General features: G+C 40.0%; 1 protein-coding gene across 1 annotated transcript in view; it reads left to right on the top strand.

Annotated features, from left to right (window-relative positions):
* The window catches only part of LOC127568015 (ALK tyrosine kinase receptor-like), a 257341-nt gene that overhangs the window by 170042 nt on the left and 61515 nt on the right, over positions 1-25784 (top strand). Inside the window, exons 6-11 of the mRNA XM_052011262.1 lie at positions 1366-1510; positions 13649-13831; positions 18894-18992; positions 19597-19749; positions 21996-22094; positions 23221-23407. Coding sequence (XP_051867222.1) covers positions 1366-1510; positions 13649-13831; positions 18894-18992; positions 19597-19749; positions 21996-22094; positions 23221-23407 — 866 coding nt within the window. The remainder of the gene's footprint in view (positions 1-1365; positions 1511-13648; positions 13832-18893; positions 18993-19596; positions 19750-21995; positions 22095-23220; positions 23408-25784) is intronic.

Below are 25784 nucleotides of genomic sequence, written 5' to 3'. Positions count from 1 at the left end.
TGCATGAACAGCTTCTTCAGCATTTCCCCTCAGCTTATACCCTGTTTTAAAAGTTCAGCGTATAACCCCCTATTTCCTCATGGCATGCCCGTACAGAATTCTTCATCTATACTCCATCACATTAAGTTAAGGGTGTATTTGCTGGAGATTGACTATAACTGCCCTTGACCGGAGTGAGGTCCCTGCTAGAAGAAAGAGTTTAGCCAAAGGCCTGTAGAAGAACTGTCTCAGTGACTGCTCACATTGCACCCAAAGAATTGGCAAAGAGTTTTGAATTACTCACCTTATTATTCTGTGGTACAATTAAAGATACCTAATCTTATAACAAATTGATCTCTTTATGCAACTCAATTGATTTTGTATTTGTGACCTTCTGGAGCAATTGTTTCACATTTTGCATCATTTTGTGCAGAAAATTTATTCTGGATTGATTGTTAATTAGTTGAAGCTTAATTCTAATATGTTGCTTTGTTCTGGATTCCCCTGCCTGACTAAAGAATAGTGAAATCCATTTGTTCCTGTAAATATCTCAAACTGGTCAGCCTTATCTTTCTCATTCGTTTCAGTCCGTTTCCGTGCTACAGTTTATACTTAATTCTGTGAATCGCCGCAAACCATACTCCAAAGCCGATATAATTTTCTTGAGAAGGAATATCAAAATTGACCAGACCTTTCCGAATTAAGTCTAATCAGCACTTTATAACAGAAGTAATACTCCTTTTTATGTTCAACCATAACAACAGCAAGAATAGATTAGTTTTGTGGAGCCAACTGTATCACTGAATTTACAACCCTTACTCTAAATATTCTAGCAAATTAATGCTTAGTGAACTGCAGTTCCATTGAAGGCAAAGTTCTTATTTAATTTTTATAACTCATAAAATCTTATGTTCTGCTAGAACTGATTTGTTTATGTGCTTGGGATTTGTTCAGTAATGTTTTTATTGGGTGTGATGATCTAATCAACTCAGGCTGCACTACATCTAAAAAGTACTTTTGGCTGTAAAGTGCTTTGAAATATCCTGAGGATGGTGAAAGCTTCTATACAAATGCAAATCTTTCTTTCTTTTCATTGGACCCGTTCAGTGACCATAAATACAGAGTAGCAGAAGACTTCACTTTCACCAGTCTACAAGTAGCTTATGATCATGCAGCCTTCAGTAACAAGAATATGTTTATGTATAAAAGAACCAAATAATTAAAATAGTTTTTTGTTAATTGAAAACAATATCTCATTTCTACAGGCATCTTTAAATGCTAATTCAGGCTTTGAACTCGAGAAAACTTTCCAGATGCCAAAAGTAAATCCAGTTTAATTTCCTTTAACCATATTTGACATTGTACTTGATCTCTGAAATATTCCAGATGGACAAGGGAGAACCAATCCCACTGGTGATAGCAGCAGGTGGAGGTGGCAAAGCCTATCTGAGTAAAGATTCCAGTTTCCCAGAAGAGATGTTAGAAACTGATTCTTCTGTTCCTGGAGTGAATGGCAGATCAGGTGCAGCGGGTGAGTAATGTCCTTTAGCAGCAGCTTTTGGTCAGGAAACTTCACAGATTTCCTTGTTTTTGTGCACTCTGCAAATTTCAACACAACTTCATTGGGTCTATATGCTATATTTTGCCAAAAGCAATATTATATTCACTAGGGAATTTCTGTCTGTGTTTTCAGTACTGAAATATTCTCCTATGCTTGGAGCACCAGAATCTCTAGGGAGTTATCCTTGAGGTAACAGAAAAGGTCAAGCACTTTTTTTTTAATTCAAGAAGATTATTGTAAGGCAAAGAAAGATGGCCCTTTCATCTAACTTTCACGTCAGCCTATCCATGCCATTCAGTGATAGGTAATATATTGCTGAAAAAATAAGCACACAAAATCAGATTTCTATTTACACTTTGATAGTTTTTCTATACTTTTTAAAAAAATATAATAATGCTTTAATATTCTGAACTTTAACTGAAAGTAAATACTGAGGTGTCATCTTGTGGATGAAATCAGGCACTAAGTCCAGAAAGTTTGAATTTCTTTTTTACTGAGGGTGCTGAGCAGGTGAGCTATTTAACCACAGAAGGCATTACGCAATCCGATGCTCATTCATTCTCCATGCACATTAATTTTCCAGCAAGAATTACTAACATGTAAGAACAGCTTTCTCTTGTTATTGTCTACCTATGTTATCCTCCCTGTAATCTTTTTTTCTTTTATAAGTCTCACATTGAGTTTAAGAAGCATTTCACCTGGTATCAAAAGACTTGCAATGTTCCTGTGCCATGGGAAAAACAACTTTGCAAAACAATCACACTGTGAAATTCCTCTATTTATGAAGACTTAAATACTTCAGTCCTTGGCCTTATTGATCTCTTTATAATTACTTAAAATAGATTGCTGATACATTATATCTCATTTCACCAATTCAACGGTTAATTTAGAACGTCACAGATTCTCCGCAAGCCACTCCACAGGATTATTGTTGTTATGTCACTTAAACACTGCAAATCCCAATTTAAATAAAACTACTGCACCATAGTTGTGCTTTAATGCTCCAAATACAACTTGTAACTATTATTTAAGGTGACTTAAATTAATCGTGTAGGCTGTGTAACTAATCAGCTCTGACCTAATAGTCTCACTATGGTCTCAAATCTATTCTTCCGTCAGTGAACAATTGCAATGGGTAATTGACATGACACATTAGTACATTGTGCTCTGAACTACATGACCTAGATGTAAGACTGAATCCCAGTTGACACTTCAACACCACTTTCCTCTGAAGCAGAGTTGTTAATGGTTTTAGTTCAACTAAGGCAAAACATTTAGTCATCAGGAGGAAGGGAGAATTGGTGTAGGGTTGTTTCTTCTGCTACTAGTTTATCACAAAGAACTTTTAAAGAGGCTGAGTTGACCAAATTCAGCTGGAATCTTACATACCTTTCTTATTACAGCCCTCAATTATTTACTTTCCAGAGGCTTCTCATTTATATTATCTGCTGCAATGCTCTTTGAAGATAATTTATTCCAGAAACCAAATATCCCTTGTGTAGACTCTTCTGCCAGATTTTTTTTACTTAGAACTTCCCAATATTTGGCTCATATCCCTTGAATCCCTCATTATTGACAGCATTATAAACTTAAATAAGAATTTGTGTGGTTCAATTTTGTCACCTTGAGACAACAAAAGATAAAGGAAATGGATATGCAAATTAAGGACATGAATCGCTGGCCTGCTTAAAAATTTTCAAACAGTTAATATTTGAGAGTTATTCACTTATTAGATTACTTTAATTGGTATAGGTTACATCTTTTCTCACCCTCCTAAGTGACATGGTGTTGCTTGCAGTAAGTCAGAAGATTCACTATTTTAGAACAATAGAGGTTATTCTGTGCAAAAAGCTAATTTGGACTGTGATGTGCAGTGACTGAATAAGAAAGTCATTGTACATCACAGTCCAAATTTATTATTAGCTATGCCTTCATCAGCCTGGGCCTTGAGTATAAGAGTCAGGATGTCAGGCTGCAGCTGTACAAAATTTTGGTTAGGCCACATTTTGCAGTTCTGTTTGCCCCATTACAGAAATGATGTGGAAGCTTTGGAGAGGATGCAGAAGAGGTTCACCAGGATGCTGTCTGGATTAGAGAGTATTAGCTATAAAGAGAGGCTGGACAAACCTGGATTGATTTCTCCCGAGCAACAGAGGCTGAGGGGAGACCTGATGGAGGTTTATAAAATGATGAGAGGTCTAGATAGTTAGACAGTCTCAGTCTTTTTTTCCAGGGTAGATATGTCAAATACCAGAGGATGTAGCTTTAAGGTAAGAGGGAGAAAGTTTAAAAGAGGGTAAGTTTTTTTTACACAGAAAGTGGTTGGTGCCTGGAACGCACTACCAAGAGTGTCTGTGGAAGCTGACACAATAGTGACATTTTAGAGGCATTTAGACAGGCACATGAACATGCAGGAAATGGAGGGATATTGATCATGTACAGGTTTAGTTTAATTTGGCATTGTGGTCGGCACAGACATCATATGCCGAAGGGCCTGTTCTTGGGCTGTACTGTTCTATGTTCTATATAATGCCGGTGTTTGAGGTTGAATTCTTCCAATCTGCCTGTTATTTTAACAAGATTGTTTTATAAAGAAATGCTTGTGAACAAATAGGGTCTTGGCGATATAGTCTATCGTACTGTAAAAATGGTGAAAAAGCAACCTAAGTGCTTTGTATTTTAATGCATAAGCATTTATAATGGTGTGGGGGGGGGGGGGGTAGATGAATTAATGGCACAAAGGTGACAATAAAGAGAGAGAAAACAAAGAATAAAGGAAATTTAGTGAGGAATATGAACATGGACAGTAAGTAGATAAAGAAGAAGAGAAGCCCAAGTGAACTTCAACCCATTAGAAAATGAAGGTGAGAAAATAGTTATGGGGAGCAAGGAAATGGAAAAGAAGTTAAACAGATATTTTGCATCTGTCTTCTTGGCGGAAGATACTACAAACGTCCCATGAGTACTGGGGAGGAACAAATCACCATCACTAGAGAATTGTTATTAGGTAAACTTAAGGGGCTAAAGGATGATATGTCCCTTGTCCTTGTTAACTTGCATCCTAGGATCCTTATATGAGTTGGTACTATGTGTTTGCATCAGTTATAGTCTTCCAAAAACACTGAGATTCTGCAGAAGTGTCAGAGGATTGGAAAATTGCTAATGTCTCACCCCTACCCAAGAAAGGAGGGAGGCAAAACAGCAGGTATCTCATCTAACCAATATGGAAACATTTTAAAATGGATTATTAGGTACTGGCTGCACATTTGGAAAATTGTAATCTAACTAATCAAGTGGTGTCAACACAACTTCATGAAGGGGAAATTGAGGCTGACAAGTTCAATGGAATTTTTTGAGGAAGTCTCAACTGGAAGGGATAAAGAAGAACCAGTAGATATGTGATGTTTGGACTTCCAGAAGGTGTTCACAAAAAATTCAGCCACAGGAGTCAATGTAGTTGAAAGGTTACACATTTGACCTGGATAGAGGATTGATGAATAGGCAGGAAAGAGTGATAGGGATAAGGGGGTCACTTTCAGGTATGCAACTTGTGGCTACCACAAGGATCATCACTGGGACTACTGTTTACAATGTATATTAATGACTTGGAAGAAGGAAGGCAATGCACAGTATCCAGATTTGCGAATGACCACAAAAATAGATGGGAAGGGAAGTCGTGAGGAAGGTACAGTTTACAGAGAGAGATTGATAGGTTAGGTGAGTGGGAAAACAGCTGGCAAATGGAGTTTAAGGTAGGAACATTTGAAGTTGTTCATTTTGCAAGGAAGAATAAAAGAACAGAGTATCATTTCAATGGAGAAAAATGTGCAGCAGGTAATTTGGAAGCAAATAGAAAGTTGGACCTTCGTTCAAGGGAGTTGAGCTATAAAAGTAGGGAAGTCTTACTGCAATTATGCAAGGCACTAGTGAGTACTGTAACAATTCTGATCACCCTAAAGAAAGGTATTACTTCATACAATGCATTTCAGAGAAGGTTCACTAGGATGATCCTGGGTATGGAGGGGTTGTCCTATGAGGAAATGGTTAAACAGGTTGGTTCTCTACTTATTAGAGTTGAATCATAGAATAGTACAACACAATACAGGCCCTTGGGCCCACAATGTTGTGCTGACCTTTAATCCTTCCTAAGACTATCTAACCCCTTCCTCCCACCTATCCCTCTATTTTAAATTCCTCCATATGCTTATCTAGTAATCTCTTGAATTTGACCAATGTACCTGCCTCCACCACCACCCCAGGCAGCGCATTCCATGCCCCACCCACTCTCTGGGTAAAAAACCTCCCTCTGATATCTCCCTTGAATTTCCCGCCCATTACTTTAAAGCCATTCCCTCTTGTATTGAGCATTGGTGCCCTGGGAAAGAGGCGCTGGCTGTCCACTCTATCTATTCCTCTTAATATTTTGTATACCTCTGTCATGTCTCCTCTCATCCTCCTTCTCTCCAAAGAGTAAAGCCCTAGCTCCCTTAGTCTGTCATAATGCAGACTCTCTAAACCAGGCAGCATCCTGGTAAATCTCCTCTGCCCCCTTCCCAACACTTCCACATCCTTCCTATAATGAGGCGACCAGACTGAACACAGTACTCTAAGTGTGGTCTAACCAGAGTTTTGTAAAGCTGCATCATTACCTCACGGCTCTTAAACTCGATTCCACGACTTATGAAAGCTAACATTCCATAAGCTTTCTTAACTACCCTATCCACCTGTGAGGCAACTTTCAGGGATCTGTAGATATGAACCCCCAGATCCCTCTGCTCCTCCACACTACCCAGAATCCTGCCATTAACTTTGTACTCCGCCTTGGAGTTTGTCCTTGCAAAGTGTACCACCTCACACTTCTCCGGATTGAACTCCATCTGCCACTTGTCAGCCCAGCTCTGCATCCTATCAATATCCCTCTGTAAGCTTCGACAGCCCTCCACACTATCCACAACACCACCAACCTTTGTGTCATCTGCAAACTTGCCAATCCACCCTTCTACCCCCTCATCTGAGTCATTAATAAGAATTATGAAAAACAGAGGTCCCAGAACTGATCCTTATGGGACACCACTAGTCACAGCCCTCCAATCTGAATGCACTCCCTCCACCACAACCCTCTGCTTTCTGCAGGCAAGCCAATTCTGAATACACATGGCCAAGCCTCCCTGGATCCCATGCCCTATGACCTTCTGAAGAAGCCTACCATGTGGAACCTTGTCAAATGCCTTACTAAAATCCATGTAGACTACATCTACTGCACTAACCTCATCAGTCTTCCTGGTCACCTCCTCAAAGAACCCTATCATGCTTGTGAGACATGATCTGCACTTCACAAAGCCATGCTGGCTGTCCCTGATCAGACCATGATTCTCTAAATGTCCATAGATCCTATCTCTAAGAATCCTTTCCAACAGCTTGCCCAGCACAGATGTAAGGCTCACTGGTCTATAATTCCCTGGACAATCCCTACTTCCTTTTTTGAATAAGATGAGAAGAATAAGAGCATCAAGAGTAAAGATCTCATCATAAAGACTGTCAGATCTTTTTGTTGAGGTTCTTCGAGATTACCAGCAGGCTTTGCCACAAACTGCAAATTCTGAGTCCAACAGTCACTGTCTCCTGAAGAAGCTTTGACTCTTTGTGCTTTGCCTTTTAGATAAATACATGGACATTTCCAAGTCAATGCCTCCTTTCTCCTCTGGTGAGCATCTTCAAATGCTGCAGAGATTCACAAAGACGAATCATAGGCAATGAGAAATGGCAATAAATGTTAACAGATCAACATGCACATCTCAAAAAAGAATAAATATATCACATTTTTTAAGTTTAGTCAGTCTTATAAGGAAATATAGCAGCTAATTTAGTAATTGAATCTGAAATAAAAGCACAAATTTCTAGAAATGCTCAGCAGGTCAGGTAGCATCTGTAGAAACAGAGTTAACATTTTGAGATATGATCAAAAATCATTGACGTAAAATATTGTCAGTTTCTCCTTCTATAGATGCTGTCTGACATTACTCAGGAACCTGGCATAGTGTATATGGAAGGAAGGGAAACAAGCAGTAGTGTTATGGAACATATAGAGATTAAAGAGGAGGAGGTGCTTGCTGCCTTACAGCGAATAGAGGTAGATAAATCCCCCAGGCCTGACAAGTTATTTCCTCGACCTTGAGAGGAGACTAGTGTAGAAATTGCAGGGGCCCTGGCAGATATATTTAAAATGTCCTTAGCCATGGGTGCGGTGCCAGAGGACTGGAGGGTAGCTCATGTTGTTCTGTTGTTTAAAAAAGGCTCTAAAGTGAACCAGGTAATTACAGGCCGGTGAGCCTGACATCAATAGTAGGTAAATGATTGGAAGGTGATCTGAGAGATTGGGTATAAAATATTTCGAAAGCCAAGGGCTGATTAAGGATAGTCAGAATGGCTTTGTGAGTGGTAGATCGTGTTTAAGGAACCTTGTAGAGTTTTTCGAGGAGGTAACCAAGAAAGTAGATGAAGGAAAGGATGTGGATGTTGTCTACATGGACTTTTAGTAAGGCCTTTGACAAGGTCCCCACATGGGAGGTTAGTTCATAAGGTTCAGTCACTAGGTATCCATGGAAAGGTTGTAAACTGGATTCGAAATTGGCTGTGTGGGAGAAGACAGAGAGTGGTAGTGGATGATTGTTTCTCAGACTGGAGGCCTGTGACTAGTGTGTGCCTCAGGGATCGGTGCTGGGGCCATTGTTGTTTGTTGTCTATATCAATGATCTAGATGATAATGTGGTAAATTGGATCAGCAAGTTTGCTGATGACACTAAGATTGGAGGCGTAGTGGACAGTGAGGAAGGCTTTCAAAGCTTGCAGAGGGATCTGAACCAACTGGAAAAAATGGTCCAGAAAATGGCAGATGGAATTTAATGCAGACAAGTATGAGGTGTTGCATTTTGGAAGGACAAATCAAGGTAGGACATTCACAGTAAATGGTAGGGCACTAAGGAGTGTGGAGGAACAAAGAGATCTGGGAGATCAGATACATAATTCCCTGAAAGTGGCATCACAGGTAGACAGAGTTGTAAAAAAGGCTTTTGGCATCCTGGCATTCATAAATCAAAGTATTGAGTATAGGAGTTGGGATGTTATGGTGAGGTTGTATAAGACATCGGTGAGGCCAAATTTGCAGTATTGTGTGCAGTTCTGGTCACCTAACTATAGGAAGGATTATCAGTAAGATTGAAAGAGTGCAAAGAACATTTACTAGAATGTTGCCGGGTCTTCAGGAGTTGAGTTACAGGGAAAGATTGAACAGGTTAGGATTTTATTCCTTGGAGCGCAGAAGAATGAGGGGAGATTTGATAGAGGTTTACAAAATTATGAGGGATATAGAGAGAGATAATGCGAGTAGGCTCTTTCCACCTAGGTTAGGAGAGATAAGTACAAGAGGACATGGTTTAGGGTGAAAGGGGGAAAGGTTTAGGGGGCACATTAGGGGGTACTTCTTCACTCAGAGAGTGGTTGAAAGTGTGGAACGGGCTGCCATCTGATGTAATAAATGCGGGCTCACTCTTAAGTTTAAGAATAAATTGGATAGATACATGGACGGGAGAGGTCTGGAGGGTTATGCACTGGGTGCAGGTAAATGGGGACTAGCGGAATAAAGTTTTGGCACAAGACTAGAAGGGCCCGAATGGCCTGTTTTCTGTGCTGTCGTGTTCTATGGTTCTATATTTTTATTGGCAAATTTGTACTCCTTTACAACAAGGACTAGATAATCTGCTTTTGGTGGTGGTCTTTGTGAGTTAAATGTTAACCAAGTCAGTGGAACCCCATCATCACCACCCTGCCCATCACCACCATAAGATGGATCTGTAGAAACCCTGGGAATATTAGCATGAAATTGGAGGAACTCTGGGAAAGTACATCCCATCACTTATATTTTGAAGAGTGGCCAGTTACAGTAATGTACCCAGAACTGCCAGCACCTTTGGAACCATATGCCAGACTCTTAAAGAAGGAGAAGTCATTAAATTGCAAAAAAAAACAAGCCTGGTGAAGAACATGAATAAATTAGAACTATTGTCCTTGGCACACTTATTATAGTTTTAGAGATAAATCTGCAGTTATGATAGTTATTCTATAATGTCAATATTTATAAAGGATGACCTAGAAAATGAACCACACAATCCAGCTTCCAATTCTATCCAGGATAAATAATTCTTGAGATCATTTCCTGGTGAAATTATGCCAGGTGTGAAATTGGACTGAGCATCATGTACACTATTCCTGCCAGCATCTGGTGTTTACCTGGTGACCGCCACACAAACAAATAATTTTATTTGTGTAACACATGTTTCCATCCATACTGAGATAAATTGGAACCAAAACTTCACACTGCAACTATCACTGAGTGGTCTCACTGAACCAGATGTACATCATGTCACTTTGTTACATTATTCATTGTCTAAAGGGATACTGAGTTCAAATGCTTTGAAAAGTCCTCAGAGTGAGATAAAGATATCAGGATGTGCTTGTTCTAACACTCAGATGCTGAGGTGCTCATCAGTGATGACACCAATGGCAACAGTCCATTACGGGAGGTATAATTGTGACAATGATTGGCCACGAGGTGGGTCAGGCAACTTGGGGTAGGAGGCAAAAGGTGCCCATCAGCAATGAGACTATTTTCACAGGCTCTCTAGAACTATCATCTCCTACTTGGGCCTCTCTGATGAAGAATATATTCACAGGCTTGGGTTTTCCGAGGTAATCATCACTGAGCTGTGTGACATTCTGCAGGAAGGCCTTTGGCCACACTCTTGTGCCTGGCTTGCTCTCCCCATACAGGTCAAGGTAAGACCAACTGACTAACTGTTTTGTACCGCAAGGATCTTTCAAACTGGTCACAGCAGACCACCATATCCTCCAGTTCGCTGCTCTCTGCTTCAGCAGGGAGGTCAGCCAGGCACTGCATTCACAAAGAAATGATTTCACCTGCTTTAACTTCAGTAGGGAACAGATGACATCTCAAGGATTGGTCAGCATTACTGGTTTCCATGTGTACATGTAGACGTTGACACATAAGACATCCTGTGTCCATAAGACCTCCCCTTAATAACCCAATCTTTTTAAGACAAGAAAGGTTGCCACGACATCAAAGTGCAGGTCATTGTGGATCGTGAGAAGAATTTCTATTGTGAGTGCCATGTTTCCAGCAAGCACAATCTGAGGTTTTCTGCTCTCCTGAACATTTTAATTGGTCAGTTGTGCTCAGACAAATGAATGCTGGGAGTCAAGGACTATCCTATACTTTCCTGACTACTGATCCCAATATACTCTCCAACCACAGCTTCTGAGGCCAGACAATAGTGGAAAATGCCATGTCTCTCAAAGGTGAGAATTTGTTGCCTGCATCAGTTCAGGGACACCTTCAGTGTACACCAAGGAGATGTGGCGATTTCAATATCGCCTGCTGTATGCTACACAACCTGTTGTTCAAAGGCAGCAAAGACAGCTGGAGGAAGGAAAGGTTGAGTACCAGGAGGGAGTGCGTGGGGAGTATCAGGAGCAGATAAAAGGTGACTGTCAAAGGGATGTCCCTGTTCTATGTCATCTTCCAGTTCAGTGAAGCATGCAGGCACTAAACTGCTCATGATATGAGGGTCATCCTGATTTTCATGAGTCCCCAATGCAAACAAAATGTTCCACACTACAATCCTTAACACGGATATAATATACAAATAACCAGCTAGGGGAGCTTATGTGAAGCAGAATATTCCATCACATTCTGCTGTCCAATGCCTCAAAGTGCTTACCTGTATTAAATGAATGAAGCAGTGCTCCAAATACTTTAATGGCTGAATGCAACATCTCTGAATTTCTTGTTGAGTGACAAATTGCTTAAAGAACTCAGACCGTCACTTAAAATACATTTTCTGTGAGGGTTTACATTCTGCAGGTGTAAACAGTGCTGTGCAGATCATCTTTTGAGGTAATAAACTTTCTTTCAACATTGCTCCATAATGAGCAGGATTCTCAATCCTGGAGGAGATTCCTGCCAGGCGCTAGTTCAGGTGGGCCTGGCGTGTCTCCTGTTCTCACCTGCTCTCTGCTCCTTCCTCTTGGTATGTATCCACTTCCCTTTCATTTTTGGAACTGACCCCTTCTTCCCTACTGACTCTGTCTCCTCCAAGGCAGTAAACATATCTGGTGCTGCTGTATGGCAGCCATGCAGGGTGTGCATTTAACAACTGATGTCCTTCTCTGAATGTTGCACAGCCAAAGCGTCGGCAGATATATGAGATTGGGTGGGCTCATGGAATAAAACAGGCTTTGTTTCTGTATGTAAATCACCTGAATGTAATTAAAACAGGATTTTGGCCAACCCTGCAGTATTTTTGCAGGGGACCTGAATAGATATTAGCGCTAAACGCAACCATGTGTTAACACATCAAAGATAGCATATTTAACAAATGTGCTATTGTTAAAATTGGACTTAATTTAAATGTAGTGTTACACATTTTTTCAAATATATTCTTAGTCCAAAGCCTCAAAGTGCTTACTGTCATGATATCAGCTTTAGTGACAGACCTGTAACTAGCACTTATGCAAATCTGATTTCACCTTACTGAAAATCCAGTGACAATGTTGACACTTATTGTAAGAGCATTTTCTATTGTTATCTGGCTCATTATAATTCTTTTGCAGCCAGGATTCCCTTTCTTACTCTGTTTCTTAAACTGCCTCAGCCTAACATTTAATACCACACTTATCATCCCACTATAGTAACTCTATTTTTGCTGAAGTGTGTTCTATTATGAATGTGGCACTTAAAAACAACTTACAGCAAAGTGTTTCACATGACATAGTTAGTAAAAGCCGTACCTTATCCATTCTGAAGTGTGTAAGGAAGGCCTGGTTCATCATCAGCATGAGTGCATCACTTGTAGTTAGGACATTAAAAGCTTCATCATGATCAGTCAGCCGTTAAATGGATTGTGCAATGCCTATTCATTTTAACAAATGTCAAAGAGACCAAGTGAAACTTGAAATACTAAACAATTTATTGATTGAATTATAGTTCTTCACATTATTGTAACAAATTTATTAAGAATACTCTTTATATTAATTTCCACCAGTGAGTTCCCATGTAGTGATTACTGCAAGATAGAGGTCAGAGGTTGAATGGAGGCTAGGCATTTCCTTGTTGGGTCTACAGAAGAATAAAGAAGCAAAGAGAAGCAACATGCAAGTGGGTCACAGGCACAATGGCACTGTCCATCTTCCAACTACCACTTCACAGTGCATCAGGTTAAAAAAAGTGTTAAAGAACATTGAAAACAGTCCTGTCCTCACCATTGTTCTCATGATCTGTGTCCAAAAGGCCATTTAGCAAGAATGGGATCTGAAGTTATCAATTCCTCTTTAAGAAATAATTGTAATACCTGGAAAAAGTTCACATTTAACTGACCCTGAAACCTTTCACATGACAGGCTGCAGCTAAACACCCACAACTCACATTTACATTGCACTTTCCTTTTGTACTGACAAAGCATGGCCTATGTATTTGAGGTCATGCTGTGTGATGGCTTTCTGTACCAGCACCATCCAGTGTCTTGGGGGTGTTCTACCTATGATACAAAGAGAGGTTAGGTGAAGGCAAGATGGGCTCTGGACCTGGAATTCACCTGCAATTCCCTGGAGCCTCAGTATGCTTCATAAATTGGCAGAGACTATGGGTCAAAGCCTCAGAGTCCCTAGGTATGTCAATTGCACTTATTGTTATCCTGCATAAATCAGTCAGCAGTGGCTTTTTTTGAGCCTAGGACTTAATTGTCTTCATTTATATTGTGATATTTAACTTCCCAGACATCAAAGCATTTTGTGATCGATGAGTAATTTTTAAACTGTTATCAGTTATTTTGTAGACAAATGTGGCAGTCAGTTCACACGTAAGTTCCACACACACAGGCTGAAACCAAGCTATTTTCAATAAGATAATGACTATTCCAGAAATAGCGAGACTCAATTGATATTGAATAGTCAATTTGAATTGAGAACAAATCGTGCAAGTGCCATTTAGATTCCATTAGTTTTCCTGGCTTTATAATCTCGCTTTTATTTTTACAGGAGGTGGTGGAGGTTGGAGTGATTTCACTATCCCAATGTGGTCGGGCAAATCTCTGACTGAAGGTGGTGAAGGTGGACAATCCTGTCCACAGGCCATTAAGAAATGGGGCTGGATAACAAGAGGAGGCTTTGGAGGAGGAGGTGGAGCTTGCACAGCAGGAGGAGGTGGTGGAGGCTATATAGGCAAGTGACAATGTGTGACCTGTGTAAATACACTTGCATTTGACAGATGTGCAGATGTGTATACAGAACCAGGACCAAAGTCAAATTCTGAGCATGTTGGGAATGTGAGCTAAGAACAGAAATGCCAGATATACTCAACAGGTCGGGCAGCATCTGCAGAGAGAGAAGCAGGCAACATAAATATAAGAACATAAGAAATAGGAGCAAGAGTAGGCTATTTGGTCTCTTAAGCCTGCCCTGCCTTTCGTAGCTGATCTTCCACCTCAGCACCATTTTCCTGTCTTATCTCCACATTCATCTTTTCCTCTAATGTCTAGAAAAGAAATTATATCTGGCTTGTATTGCAGTAAGTGACAAAGCTTCCACAGCTCTCTGAAGGTAGACGATTCACTTCCCTTTGAGGTAAAGAAATTTCTCCTCTTTTCAAGACCTAAAAGGCCTGCCCCATATTCTGAAATTGTGACCTTCTAGTTTTAGATTCCTTTGCCTTGGTGAATATTCTCCCATATCTAACTTTACAAGAATTCTTGTGTTTCAATTGAGGTTATCTCTCATTGTTCCCTAGAGAACATAGGCCAAGTCTATTCAATCCTCTCATATGGCAGACCTGTCATCACAGAAAGCAGGGCTGGTGTATTCTTCAGCTGTGATCTCATCAAGGTCCTATATAATTGTAGAAAGAGGTTTTCACGTTTTGTAACCCAAATCCTCTTGCAATAAAGGCCAATGTACTATTTCGCCTTCCTAATTGCCTGCTGCACCTGCACGTTAGCTTTCACTGATTTATGTACAAGTGCGACCCAGGTCCTGTTGACCGTCAGATTTCTTAATCTCTCTCCAACTCTTTCAGCTTGTCTAGATCCTTTCAAAGCCACTTTGCATCCCCATCCTTCCTCACAATCTCACTTTATCTCATTCATTGCAAACCTGCAAATCTAACATTTATGTTTATGCAAATAAAACATAGATGTGAATAACCATGTCCCAAGCACTGATCTCTCTGGTACCCCATGAGTGACAGTGTTATGCCCTAAGATGGACCCATTTACCCATACTCGTTGTTTTCTGTCAACCAGCTCTCAATCCACATTAGTATATTATCCTCAGTTCCATGTGTTCCAACCTTATTTACAATCCTCCTTAATTTTCTGATATTTCAGGTTTTCCTATACAACATAGAAAGAGGCTATTTGGTCCATCAAGTCTAGCCCAGCTCTCAGAGCAATCCTATTTCCCCAGTTGATTCCCTGTAATCTATTCCCTAACACATGTCTATTAACTCTCTGTAATTCTCCCACCAGCCATGTCCGCTAGAAGTAATTTACAGTAGCAACCGTACAGTACCAACAGCACAGTTTAGGGATGTGGAGGAAAACCAAAGCATATGGTTACAGGGAGAATGTGGATCTCTGCTACAATGGCACCTGAGATCAGAATCATACCCAGGTCACTGGAGCTATGAGACTATATGCGGGAACTTATTGAAATCCAAATGTACCACATCCACTGGTTCCCCTCACAAACTGTACTAAAATACATACTTAAACAACTCCAAAGATCAGTCAAATATGATTTCCTTTTCATAATACATGTTGATTTGCTCAGATCGTATTATTTACAATGTGTTTTGAATATCACATAATTTATTATGTATTCCAGAATTTTCCCAACTGTCAGGCTAATAAATAATGGGATCATATTTGCCACCCTCCAATGTACAGAAGCCAGTCCAGAGAAGAATTGATCAAATTTTGGAAGATGATAACCAGAGGATCACTTCCTCCATAGCCATCTCTTCAAATTTCTGAGACATAATCTCCATGTCTTTGGGATTTATTAGATTTTCATTGAGTTCTATGAGTCTTGGTCCTTAATTTCTCCATAGTTTTTTCTTAACTAAAGTGAATTAATTTTACTTCTTTGCTTTCACTGAACTCTTGGTTCACCAATATTTCAGGGAAGTTTGGGTTTTTCTTCCATGAAGGCAGACACAAAGCATTTGTTTAATTCCTCTGCTATTTTCTTCTTCCCCATTATATATTCTCCTGCCTCTGTCTCTAAAGGACACATGTTTGCCCTTGCTGGTCTTTTCCTTTGCATACCAAAAGGTCTAAGTGTTACATGGGACATTGAACATTACAGTACAGTACAGGCCCTTCGGCTCACGATGTTGTGCCGATATTTGATCCTGCTCTAAGATCTATCTAGCCCTTCCCTCCCACTTAGCCCTCCATTTTTCTATCATTCATGTACCTATCTAAGAGTCTCTTAAATATCCCTAATGTATCTGCCTCCACCACCTCTGCCAGCAGTGAGTTCCATGCACCCACCACTCTCTGTGTAAAAAACTTACCTCTGACATCCCCCCTATACCTTACGCCAATCACCTTAAAATTATACCATCTTGTGTTAGCCATTTTTGCCCTGGGAAAAAGTCTCTGACTATCCACTCAATCTATGCCTCTTATTATCTTGTACACCTCTATCAAGTCACCTCTCATCCTCCTTTGCTCCAAAGAGAAAAGCCCTAGCTCACTCAACCTATCCTCATACAACATGTTCTGCAATCCAGGCAACATCTGGTAAATCTCTGCACCCTCTCCAAAGCTTTCACATCCTTCCTATAATGAGGCAACCAGAACTGAACACAATACTCCAAGTGTGGTCTAACCAGAGTTTTATAGAGCTGCAACATTACCTCGCAGCTCTTGAACTCATGCTTCTTTCTAAATTACTTACATATTCTATTTTCCCTTTCTTTATTCATTTATTTCCCCTCCTTAACTGAATTCTAAAATACTCCCAATCCTCAGTCTTACTTTTTTTTTGGCAACTTTATTTGCCTTTTCCTTAGAATTGATACTATCTTTAATTTCTCCTGTGACCATATTTCCAATTTTGTCTTTGCAAATCGTGTACTTTTTTTTAAAAAGATGGTCATTGTCTGTCTACTGTCATATCTTTCATGTAATTTCCCAACCCACCTCAGTCAACCTTGTATCTTCCTTTGTTTAAACTGAAAACCCTGGTTTCGGAATGAATACCTCACTTTTGAACTTAATGTAAAATTCTATATTTTTTCTGGTCATTCTTTCCCAGAGGGCCCTTTACAACAAAATTGTTAATTAAACTTTTCTCATTGCACAATACTAAATTTAAAATAACCTGTCCCCTTAGTGATTCCTCAACATACTGATCCAGTAATCCACTTTAACTGCATTCCAGAAATTAATCACTGTTAGTCTCCAGGTAGATTAAAGTCTCCTATGATTATTGGAATCAGTGGTCTATGTTAATCACTGATTGTGTAGTTGTTGGCTATGGCACTTGGCTATTTGTTAGTAAATTGTCTCTCCCCAGAATAAGTTTTATTTACCTAGTTGTGAGTACGCTCCCAACCCATTTTGGATCTGGCCTTGCAAGTCCTGAAGAATGATTGAGACTGTTGGATAACTATAGGAGGACGTAGCAACTTAAATTAGATCTCATTTTTGGGGATAAACATGCCTGTGGTCCTTATGGATTCTAATAATATTCACATGGATATGTCAGGCTGTACAAACGTTGTTTGTGTAACAGAATTACTTGGCAAAGCCCAGTTGCTGACACCGTGAACATGGAGGCAGCGGGTCAGTGTGTGACCAAGCAATGCACCCATGTTACATTTTGCCACCTGACAAAATGGAGTCCTCAAAGAATGCTTTGAGAGTAAATAGCAGGTTGAGAAGGCAAGGAGAAGAAACAGTTGAGGACGTTGCATGGAAAATGCCAGTATCATGTTGCAGAAGTCCTTTCAGCAGACGGTATATCCGTAATTCTGCCAATCTGTGAGCCAAAGGCTGTCCTCTGCCCAATAGATAAGTGACTGCCAAATAATGATCTAGCGGAGGTAATATATTTCAATTCCTATGTCTCATTTTATGCATTAACCTTCCTTTAATGAAACTACATATTGAGTTTCTTTATTTTGTTCATGTTTCTTTTATTCCGTTCTTCTTCCTTTTATATTTGAGATCAATAACAAACAGCAAGATTCGCTTCTCAAACATGTACTGTTGCCGTGGCAGTGTATGTGGGAGAAATATCATGGTATGGGAGAGGTAGTGTGCTGAAGGTGGCCTAAGGCAGATAAGAGGCTAAAAAAAATTGAAGTTGTCAATCTCCGTGAATTTCTTTGCATCCAAAAGTCTATCAGCTTGATCATAATTATACTTAAACTAATGTGACTGCAAGGAGAACATTGTATCTATACTCATCCCTATCCCAGATCCTCCTTGTTGCTGACTCACCCACTTACTTACATCAAAGGAGACCTTTCTTTGACAAATCTATTTCACGAAAGAAGCAGCCAGCCGATGTTTTCCCAGGCAACTCACACAACCAAGCACTAAGCACAAGCATAACAATGTTATGGTGCCAGATCTTTCCAACCTGTCTGTTTTACTATTCATGTAAGTATGTTATCTTGTGCAGAGGAGTTATCCATTACATAGAGCAAATAATATTTCTCAAGAGCCAGTTTCCTTAATGGTACAGGACGCCATATATAGCATGTATATACTGCACATAACTGTGCATCTTCAGCATTTATATTAGTGTACTACCAAACTTCAACTGGTCTCTGGCTCTACATGTCAACACAATATTGAACCATGGGATACTCATATTGTGAATGGCCTGTCCTTATTAAATGCATACATACCAGTTGGACATAGGAAGAATGTCCAAGTTTTTCTGCTGAAGCCTCATCTACTACTGCCCCAGTGGAGAGCTCAACACAAATTGAGAATCAAACCTGGCACTTTCTTGGTACAAACAGGTTAACACTATTCCAGGTATCTACTCAAGAAACTACCTAAAACGTTTTAGTTACTTAATGATAACTTATTTCTTAAGTCTTCCAGACGTAAAGGAGATAAAAAAAATTATATTTTTATTTTACACTCAATTTAGAGAATAATTAATGTCTTTTAAGAATTTCTGTGTTGTACAACTCTGTGACTATATGACACTAACATAGAAGGATGATAAGTGGTATTGAACAATGTTTGATTAACAACAGGTGGAAATGCATCTGAGGGTAATCATCCGGAAAAAGATGGTGCCTGTGGTGTTTCTTACATTAGTCCACTTGGCGAAATGTACACACCAGCACTGGCAGGTATGTGAAATTTGTGGGCAGTTCTATCCTAGCTGTATTATATCATGGAATGTTATTGATAACCAGCTGCAAGACACAATGGATGAGATATTTTGCTAGGCTCCATTTTAAAACCACCATTTACCCATTCTGGCTTCTATTAAAATATTGTCATTTGGGAAAATTAAGCTGAAGTCTCTAGGTTATCATCAGAAGCTCCAGGTGTAATGAATTTCACTCACACATGACTAAAAGTGTCTCATAATAAATAAATAGAATGAAAATCAAATGGACTCTGTATTGAGGAAGTCATTTGCTTCACTAGATGCTGCCCAGATGGTGAAAACTAAAATCTACCCCAGTGTAATTTAGGTATTTTTTCTCCATAATAAATATGACATTAACTTCATGTTATGTATTTTCAGCGCAGACTGTCCTTGGCTCTATCTGCATGCTGTCTTCTCTTCCCTTTCTCCTTGCCTTTCACAGTCTCTGTGTCTGACTGTTTGGTTGTCTGTTCCTTTCTGCATTGCTCAGTTACTTGGGCTGTCTTCATCTCTTTGATTTCATCTTTATTCCTCACACTTTGTTTCTATTATGTGCATGTTCCTTTCTCTCCTCACAGTGACAGAAAGCCACGGGGAGGTTGAAATTGTGCTGCATTTAAATTGCAGCCACTGTGAACATAATGACTGTATATTTGACCATATCAAAGAAGAACTTGTCTGCTTGTGCGAATCAGGAAAAATTCTGGCTTCAGACAGTGTTACCTGCATTTGTGAGTATCAGTTTTGACATGTTTTTGAACCCCCTGGAGATTTATTTTAAATAACATATACTTAGCAGCAATAGCCAAAAGCAGCTGAATTCATTTTCTGGAAGAGAGGTATTATGCAAATTTATGTTGTGGCATGCCTCTGAACAAAAGCATAATACTGTGGATGCTGGAAACATGAAATAAAAACAGAAAACATATTAAGAGTTTTTGAGGTTGTAACCAACAGGATAGACAAGGGGTATCAGTAGATGTGGTGTATTTGGACTTTCAGAAGGCCTTCAATTCTGTGCCACACAAGAGGTTAGTAAACAGATTTAGAAAACATGGGTAATATGTTGGCACACATTGAAACTTGGTCAGTGGGTAGAAAATGGAGAGTAGAAATAAGCAGGTCATTTCCTAGTTGGAAAACTCTGACTAGTGGGATGCTGCAGGGATCACTGCTGGGTCCTCAGCTGTTCACGATCTATATCAATGATTTGAATAAGGGGACCAAGTGTAACAAATGTAATATATCCACATTTGTTAGTGTTGCAAAGTTGGGTGGCAGAATGGGTTGTGAGGAAGTTGCAGAGAGGAATCAAAAGAACATGGACAAGTAAAAGGCTGAGGAAATGGAAGGTGGAATATAATGTGGAAAAATGAGAGGTCATCCATTTTGGCTGGAAAAAAACACTAGAAATGTGGCATATTTTTTAAATGGTGAGAGATTGAAAGGTGTTAACATTCGGAGAGTCTTCAATGTCCTTGCACACAAATCAGTGAAAGTTAACTTGTGAGTACAACAAGCAATTAGGAAGGCAAATAGTAATTTGACCACAGCAATAAAGACATCTTATTGCAGTTATGTAGTACCCTTCTAAGCCCTACCTGAATTATTCTGCACAGGCCTGGTCTCTCTCCACAAGGAAGTATGTACCTCTGATAAGGGTGCAACAGATAGTAGATTGCCCTACGAGGACTCATTAAGCAGACTGAACCTATGTTCTCTAAAGTGTGTAAAAATGAGCAGTGATCTCAAGAAACATACATTTTTTTTCTTAAGGGACTTGACTTGATAAATGCTGAGGTGTCTAGAACTATGGGTCAGAGTCTCAAAATAATGGGTTGACCATTCAAGGCTGGGATGAGAAGAAACTTCTTTACCTAGAGAGCAGTGAATCTTTGGAATGTTCTACCTAGGAGGCTGTGCAGGATCAATTGTTGAATTATATTCAACTCAGAGATTGTAAGTGCTGAAAAGTAACTATGAGGTAAACGATTAGCCATGATCTTGTTGAATATCATAGCAAGCGTGAAGGGCTAAATGGTCTCCTCCTGTTTCTATTTCTTGGTGTTCCTATGAAATTACGGCAAGCCAGGCAGCATTTATGGAGGTAAAGAGAGAACTAAAGTTTTGAATTAGTGAAAGGACAACAGCCACAATCATTACTTCCATTTCTCTCACCACAAGTGGTACATAGAACACAACAGCACAGGAACAGGCCCTTCGGCCCACGATATCTGTGCCGACCATGGTGCCAATCCAAACTAATCCCATCTGGCTGCTTATGGTCCGTATCTCTCCATTCCCTGCCTGTTTATGTGCCTGTCTAAATGCCACTTAAACACTGCTATCATCCCTGCTTCTACCCTTCAGCTGGCAGCACGTTCCAGGCACCTACCACTTCCTATGTAAACAAAAACTGCCTCTCTAAATCTCCTTTAAACTTTCCCGCTCTCACCTTAAAGCTATGCCCTGTAGTATTTGACATTTCCACCCTAGGAAACATGCTCTGACCTCTGACTGTCTGCCCTATCTATGCATCTCATGATTTGAATGAGGGGATTCTGTAAAAACAGAAAATGCTGGAAACACTCAGCAGGTCAGGTAGCATCTATGGAAGGAGAGACAGTTGGAATTCCCGGTCAAAGAACCACAGATGCCTGGCCTACTGAGCATTTCCAGTATTTACTGTTTGTATTTCAGGCCAAAGATCTTCCATTTATAGGATGCACTTTACAGGACATCTAACCTCACATTCTAAATTAAACCATTGGATGTGCTATAGATGTGCTGGCTGAGAGGTAGTTAAGATGGTGGTGAAGAACTCTGTAACCTGAAGCACTCTGTGTAACTTAGTGATGATAGGTAGAGGCCAATGCATACTACAAAAATGGATTTGGGATACGAGCAAGACAGGAATACAGTCCAAATGATTTCTTACTTTGATGATTATTTTCTTGTACTCTTTCTTTTTGCTTAGTGCCCCCGGACAGTCACCTGCCATCTTCCCTTGTGCTTTCGGTTGTGTTGTCGGTTGTGGTAGCAGCCTTGCTGCTCGCCTTCTCGGGAATCATGATCGGTGAGTACAGTCTTTGGAATATAATTGGTATTGAAATACAGAAGGATCCCTTTCCTCATTCAGTACAACCCCGAAAATAACCCTAACCTTAGGTCCTTTTTGTCCCAATTTGATTAAGAATAACCTATCTCGAGGGATTGTTTTGGCAGTGCGCTGATGTCAGATGTATTCCAGGAGGAATTAATTGGTTTATTGTCAGTTTATTGGTTTATTATTGTCACATGTACCAAGGTACAAGTAAGAAAAACAAAATTTGTTTGCATTCCATCCAGGCAGATCATGCCGTACATCAGTACATCGAGGTAGTAAAAAGGAAACAGAATGCAGAATGAAGTGTTACAGCTACAGAGAAAGTGCAGTGCAAGTAAACAAAGTGCCTCAAAGAGGTAGATTGGGAGATCAAGAATTCTTCTTTCGTGTATGAGAGGACCGTCCAAGAGTCTGATAACAGCGGGATAGAAACTATCCTTGAGTCTGGTGGTATGGGCTTTCAAGCTTTTGTCTTTTCTCCCTGACGGGAGAGAGGAGAAGAGAGAATCACTGGACTGGGAGGGGTCCTTGATTATGTTGGCTGCTTTCCCGAGACAGTGGGAAGTGTCGATGGAGTCAATGGAGGGGAGACTGGTTTGCATGATTGACTGGGCTGCATTCACAAATCGCTACAATTTCTTGTGGTCCTGGGCGGAGCAGTTGCCATACCAAGCTGTGATGCGAGCAGATAGGATGTTTTCTATGGTGCATCTGTAAAAATTGGCAAGAGCTGAATTTCCTTAGACTTCTGAGAAAGTAGAGGTGTCAGTGTGCTTTCTTGGCCATAGCATCTGGCCATCTGGGGGATAGAATGTCATCCTCAACCTAACACCTGGATCAGAGCATCCAATGATGCACTGGGGAATCTGACTGCTCCCTCTACAGATCTTACACTCTTTAATATTTCATTATGTTAGTAACTAAGCTACACCTCTCCTTAAAGAAAGCTAGCTTGCTTTCATACAGTCTGAGCACCTTGGGGAGCACAACAAATTAGTTGAATAAGATACCTGTCGGTTTCGTATAATAGCTGATGCTTCCTTCTTTTAAATACGATAGCTGGTCATTAGTAAGCTATTAAAAATGTTTTTGGCAGTGTACCGACTCAAGCACCAGGAGCTGCAGGCCATGCAGATGGAACTGCAGAGTCCTGATTACAAGCTCAGCAAACTACGAACTTCCACCATTATGACCGACTACAATCCCAACTACTGCTTTGCTGGGAAAACAACTTCCATCAGCGATCTCAAAGAGGTTCCCCGGAAAAACATCGTCCTCATACGGTGAGTCAAAGGATGGTTGAACCATAATTTAGTTACTTTCATGGCAGAGGTTGAGGTAATAAAGACCAGCATCCAGACATTCACCTGTTGTTTTGTTTCTTTCAGTACTTGCTGGTAAGAAAAAGAATCGCACAATTAAAATACCATCCTTGTTATTATTTTTCCCTCACTTTTCTCCATAAAACATATTCCAGAACATTAGCATGATTCCCTAGACAACATCAGGTCGTAAAGCTAAACTGAGTGTTAGCAACCTATTTTCCTGCAGGAGAGCATAAAAGCTGAGCATTCCATCATGTACTGCCAAGTTGCAGCACCAGATATTTTTTCTTGTGCCCTCACTGTACATACACTGTACACAGATCAGAGCACTACTACCTATGTAAGGCAAACCATGCAAGATTGTTTTTTTATTAGGACAGCACTGATTATCCTCAGGAAGTGAAGCTTGCTTGAGCTACAAGCAACAAGAAAAGTTTTTTAAATATCACTTTGCTGAAAGTGAATCAGGCGAGCAGGGTTCAATAGGTTGAATGGCCTCCTTCTGCAATGAATATCAACTTGCTGCCTGGTTGTATTCCTTCCTCAGTTACCTGAGCAATGCTACTAGAGGCTGAAACCTTCTTTGCAATTGGTCAATGAGCTCTGTGTGCCCTTTGCAGAATGAGAAGCAAGCATAAGACTGAATATCAGGTGTACCTGTGACATTAAATTCTGGCCCCTGTTTTAACTAAGAGCCTCAAACTGGATGTCTTTACACATTTAAACCAATTTAGAATAGATGCTTAAACAAGTAAAGAGTTCTTTCAGTTCCTTTGAGCAAAAGGTGAGTAGCACAATGGCATAAATTCAAGATCATCAATAGAAGAACAAAAGGGACAACTTAAGACTTTTGTTTTACACAGGAGATATTTAAGCCGGAGGCTAAGATAGTATCAGAAACAAGAGTGGAACTCAAATCCATAATAACTTGGAAAAAAACAAAGTTGATTAATATTTGTAACAGATGTATAACAAAAAAAAGCAGAAGGATAAATAGCAAGGGAATGGGACCAGTTCTTAGGAGCTGGCATGTGCCCAATAATTAGAAGCTGAAAGTTAACTCAGTTAGATGCATCTTTTGTGATTATCTTAACATTTAATTATCTAATCATCTTATGCATTGCATCCTACTCCAATCTGAAAAATGGATCCCAGTGGATGAGCCGAAACCTTTGTTTTGTTAACTGGGAGTTTCTGAGTTGCATTCTCGCCCTTTTAATCAGAGCATTGTGTGTTTATTTATCCTGGCCACCTAGCTCTAATCTCCAAGTATATTTTTTTTGTTTTGTTACTGTAGTGTCTGTAGGCTTTTCAGTACTGCTGCTTACAAAGGCATATACCAGAGGAAGAGCTCCCAAAAGAATATCCTTTGTTGAAAGCAGTAAACCCTTACAACAAAGGATATACTTGCAATTGAGGGAGTACAGCGAAGGTTCACAAGATTGATTCTGGCAGACTTGTGTGAGGAGACTAGGCTTATTCTCTCTTGAGTTTAGAAGTATGAGAGGTAATCGTATTGAAATGTACAAAATTCTTCAGGAGCTTGAAAAGATAGATGCAGAGTTAATGTTCCCAGGTCTAGAATTGAGGTCACAGTCTCAAAATACCCCGTTGACCATTGAACATCGAGATGAAAATAATTTTTTTCACTCAGTGTAGTGAATCTTTAGTAAAAAAAAATCTGCCTTGACCTTATTGAATGGCAGAGCAGGTATAAGGCTAGTTGGCCTACTCCTGCTTCCATTTCTGCTGTTCTATCAAGGTGAAGTTTTGATCATTTTTAAGTTTCCTTCTGAACTAGTAGCAAGAGCAATGTAGCAGATTTCCCTCCCCCAAGTCTTCCAATGGAGTTCAAATGCTGGAAACCTGAAATAAAACCAGAAAATGCCAGAAACATTCAAAAAGTCAAACAAGCATCTGTGGAAGGAGAAACAGATTGAAGGCAAGGGGTCTACCTGACCTGCTAAGTGTTTCCAGCATTTTCTGGTTTTACCTCCAATGGAGTTACCTTGTACCATTCACTATTCCTTCTTGATGCCCAGAACAGCCTCCAACTGCACACCATTGATTCCTCAGGTGAGATTCCCACCTTGCATCTGTAAGTGAGGTTTAGGAGGTAAATCTCCAGGCTTCAACGTGCAAACTTGTCACTTGCCATAGCTGGGATAACGCTGCTGAGGGGACCTTCTCTTCCCTGGGTTCAGTTCAAGGTGGCTGCTTCTGGTGTGAGTTAATTAATTTTTCAGGGAAACAAAAAAAAAAGAAATAGGAAGAGAATCTTAAGTCATAGGTCATCCAGTATGGAAACAGGCCCTTCGGCCCAACTCGTCCATGC

This window comes from Pristis pectinata, chromosome 3 (genome assembly GCF_009764475.1).
Source record: "Pristis pectinata isolate sPriPec2 chromosome 3, sPriPec2.1.pri, whole genome shotgun sequence".
Taxonomy (NCBI): domain Eukaryota; kingdom Metazoa; phylum Chordata; class Chondrichthyes; order Rhinopristiformes; family Pristidae; genus Pristis; species Pristis pectinata.
This window is presented reverse-complemented; position numbering and strand designations above follow the sequence as displayed.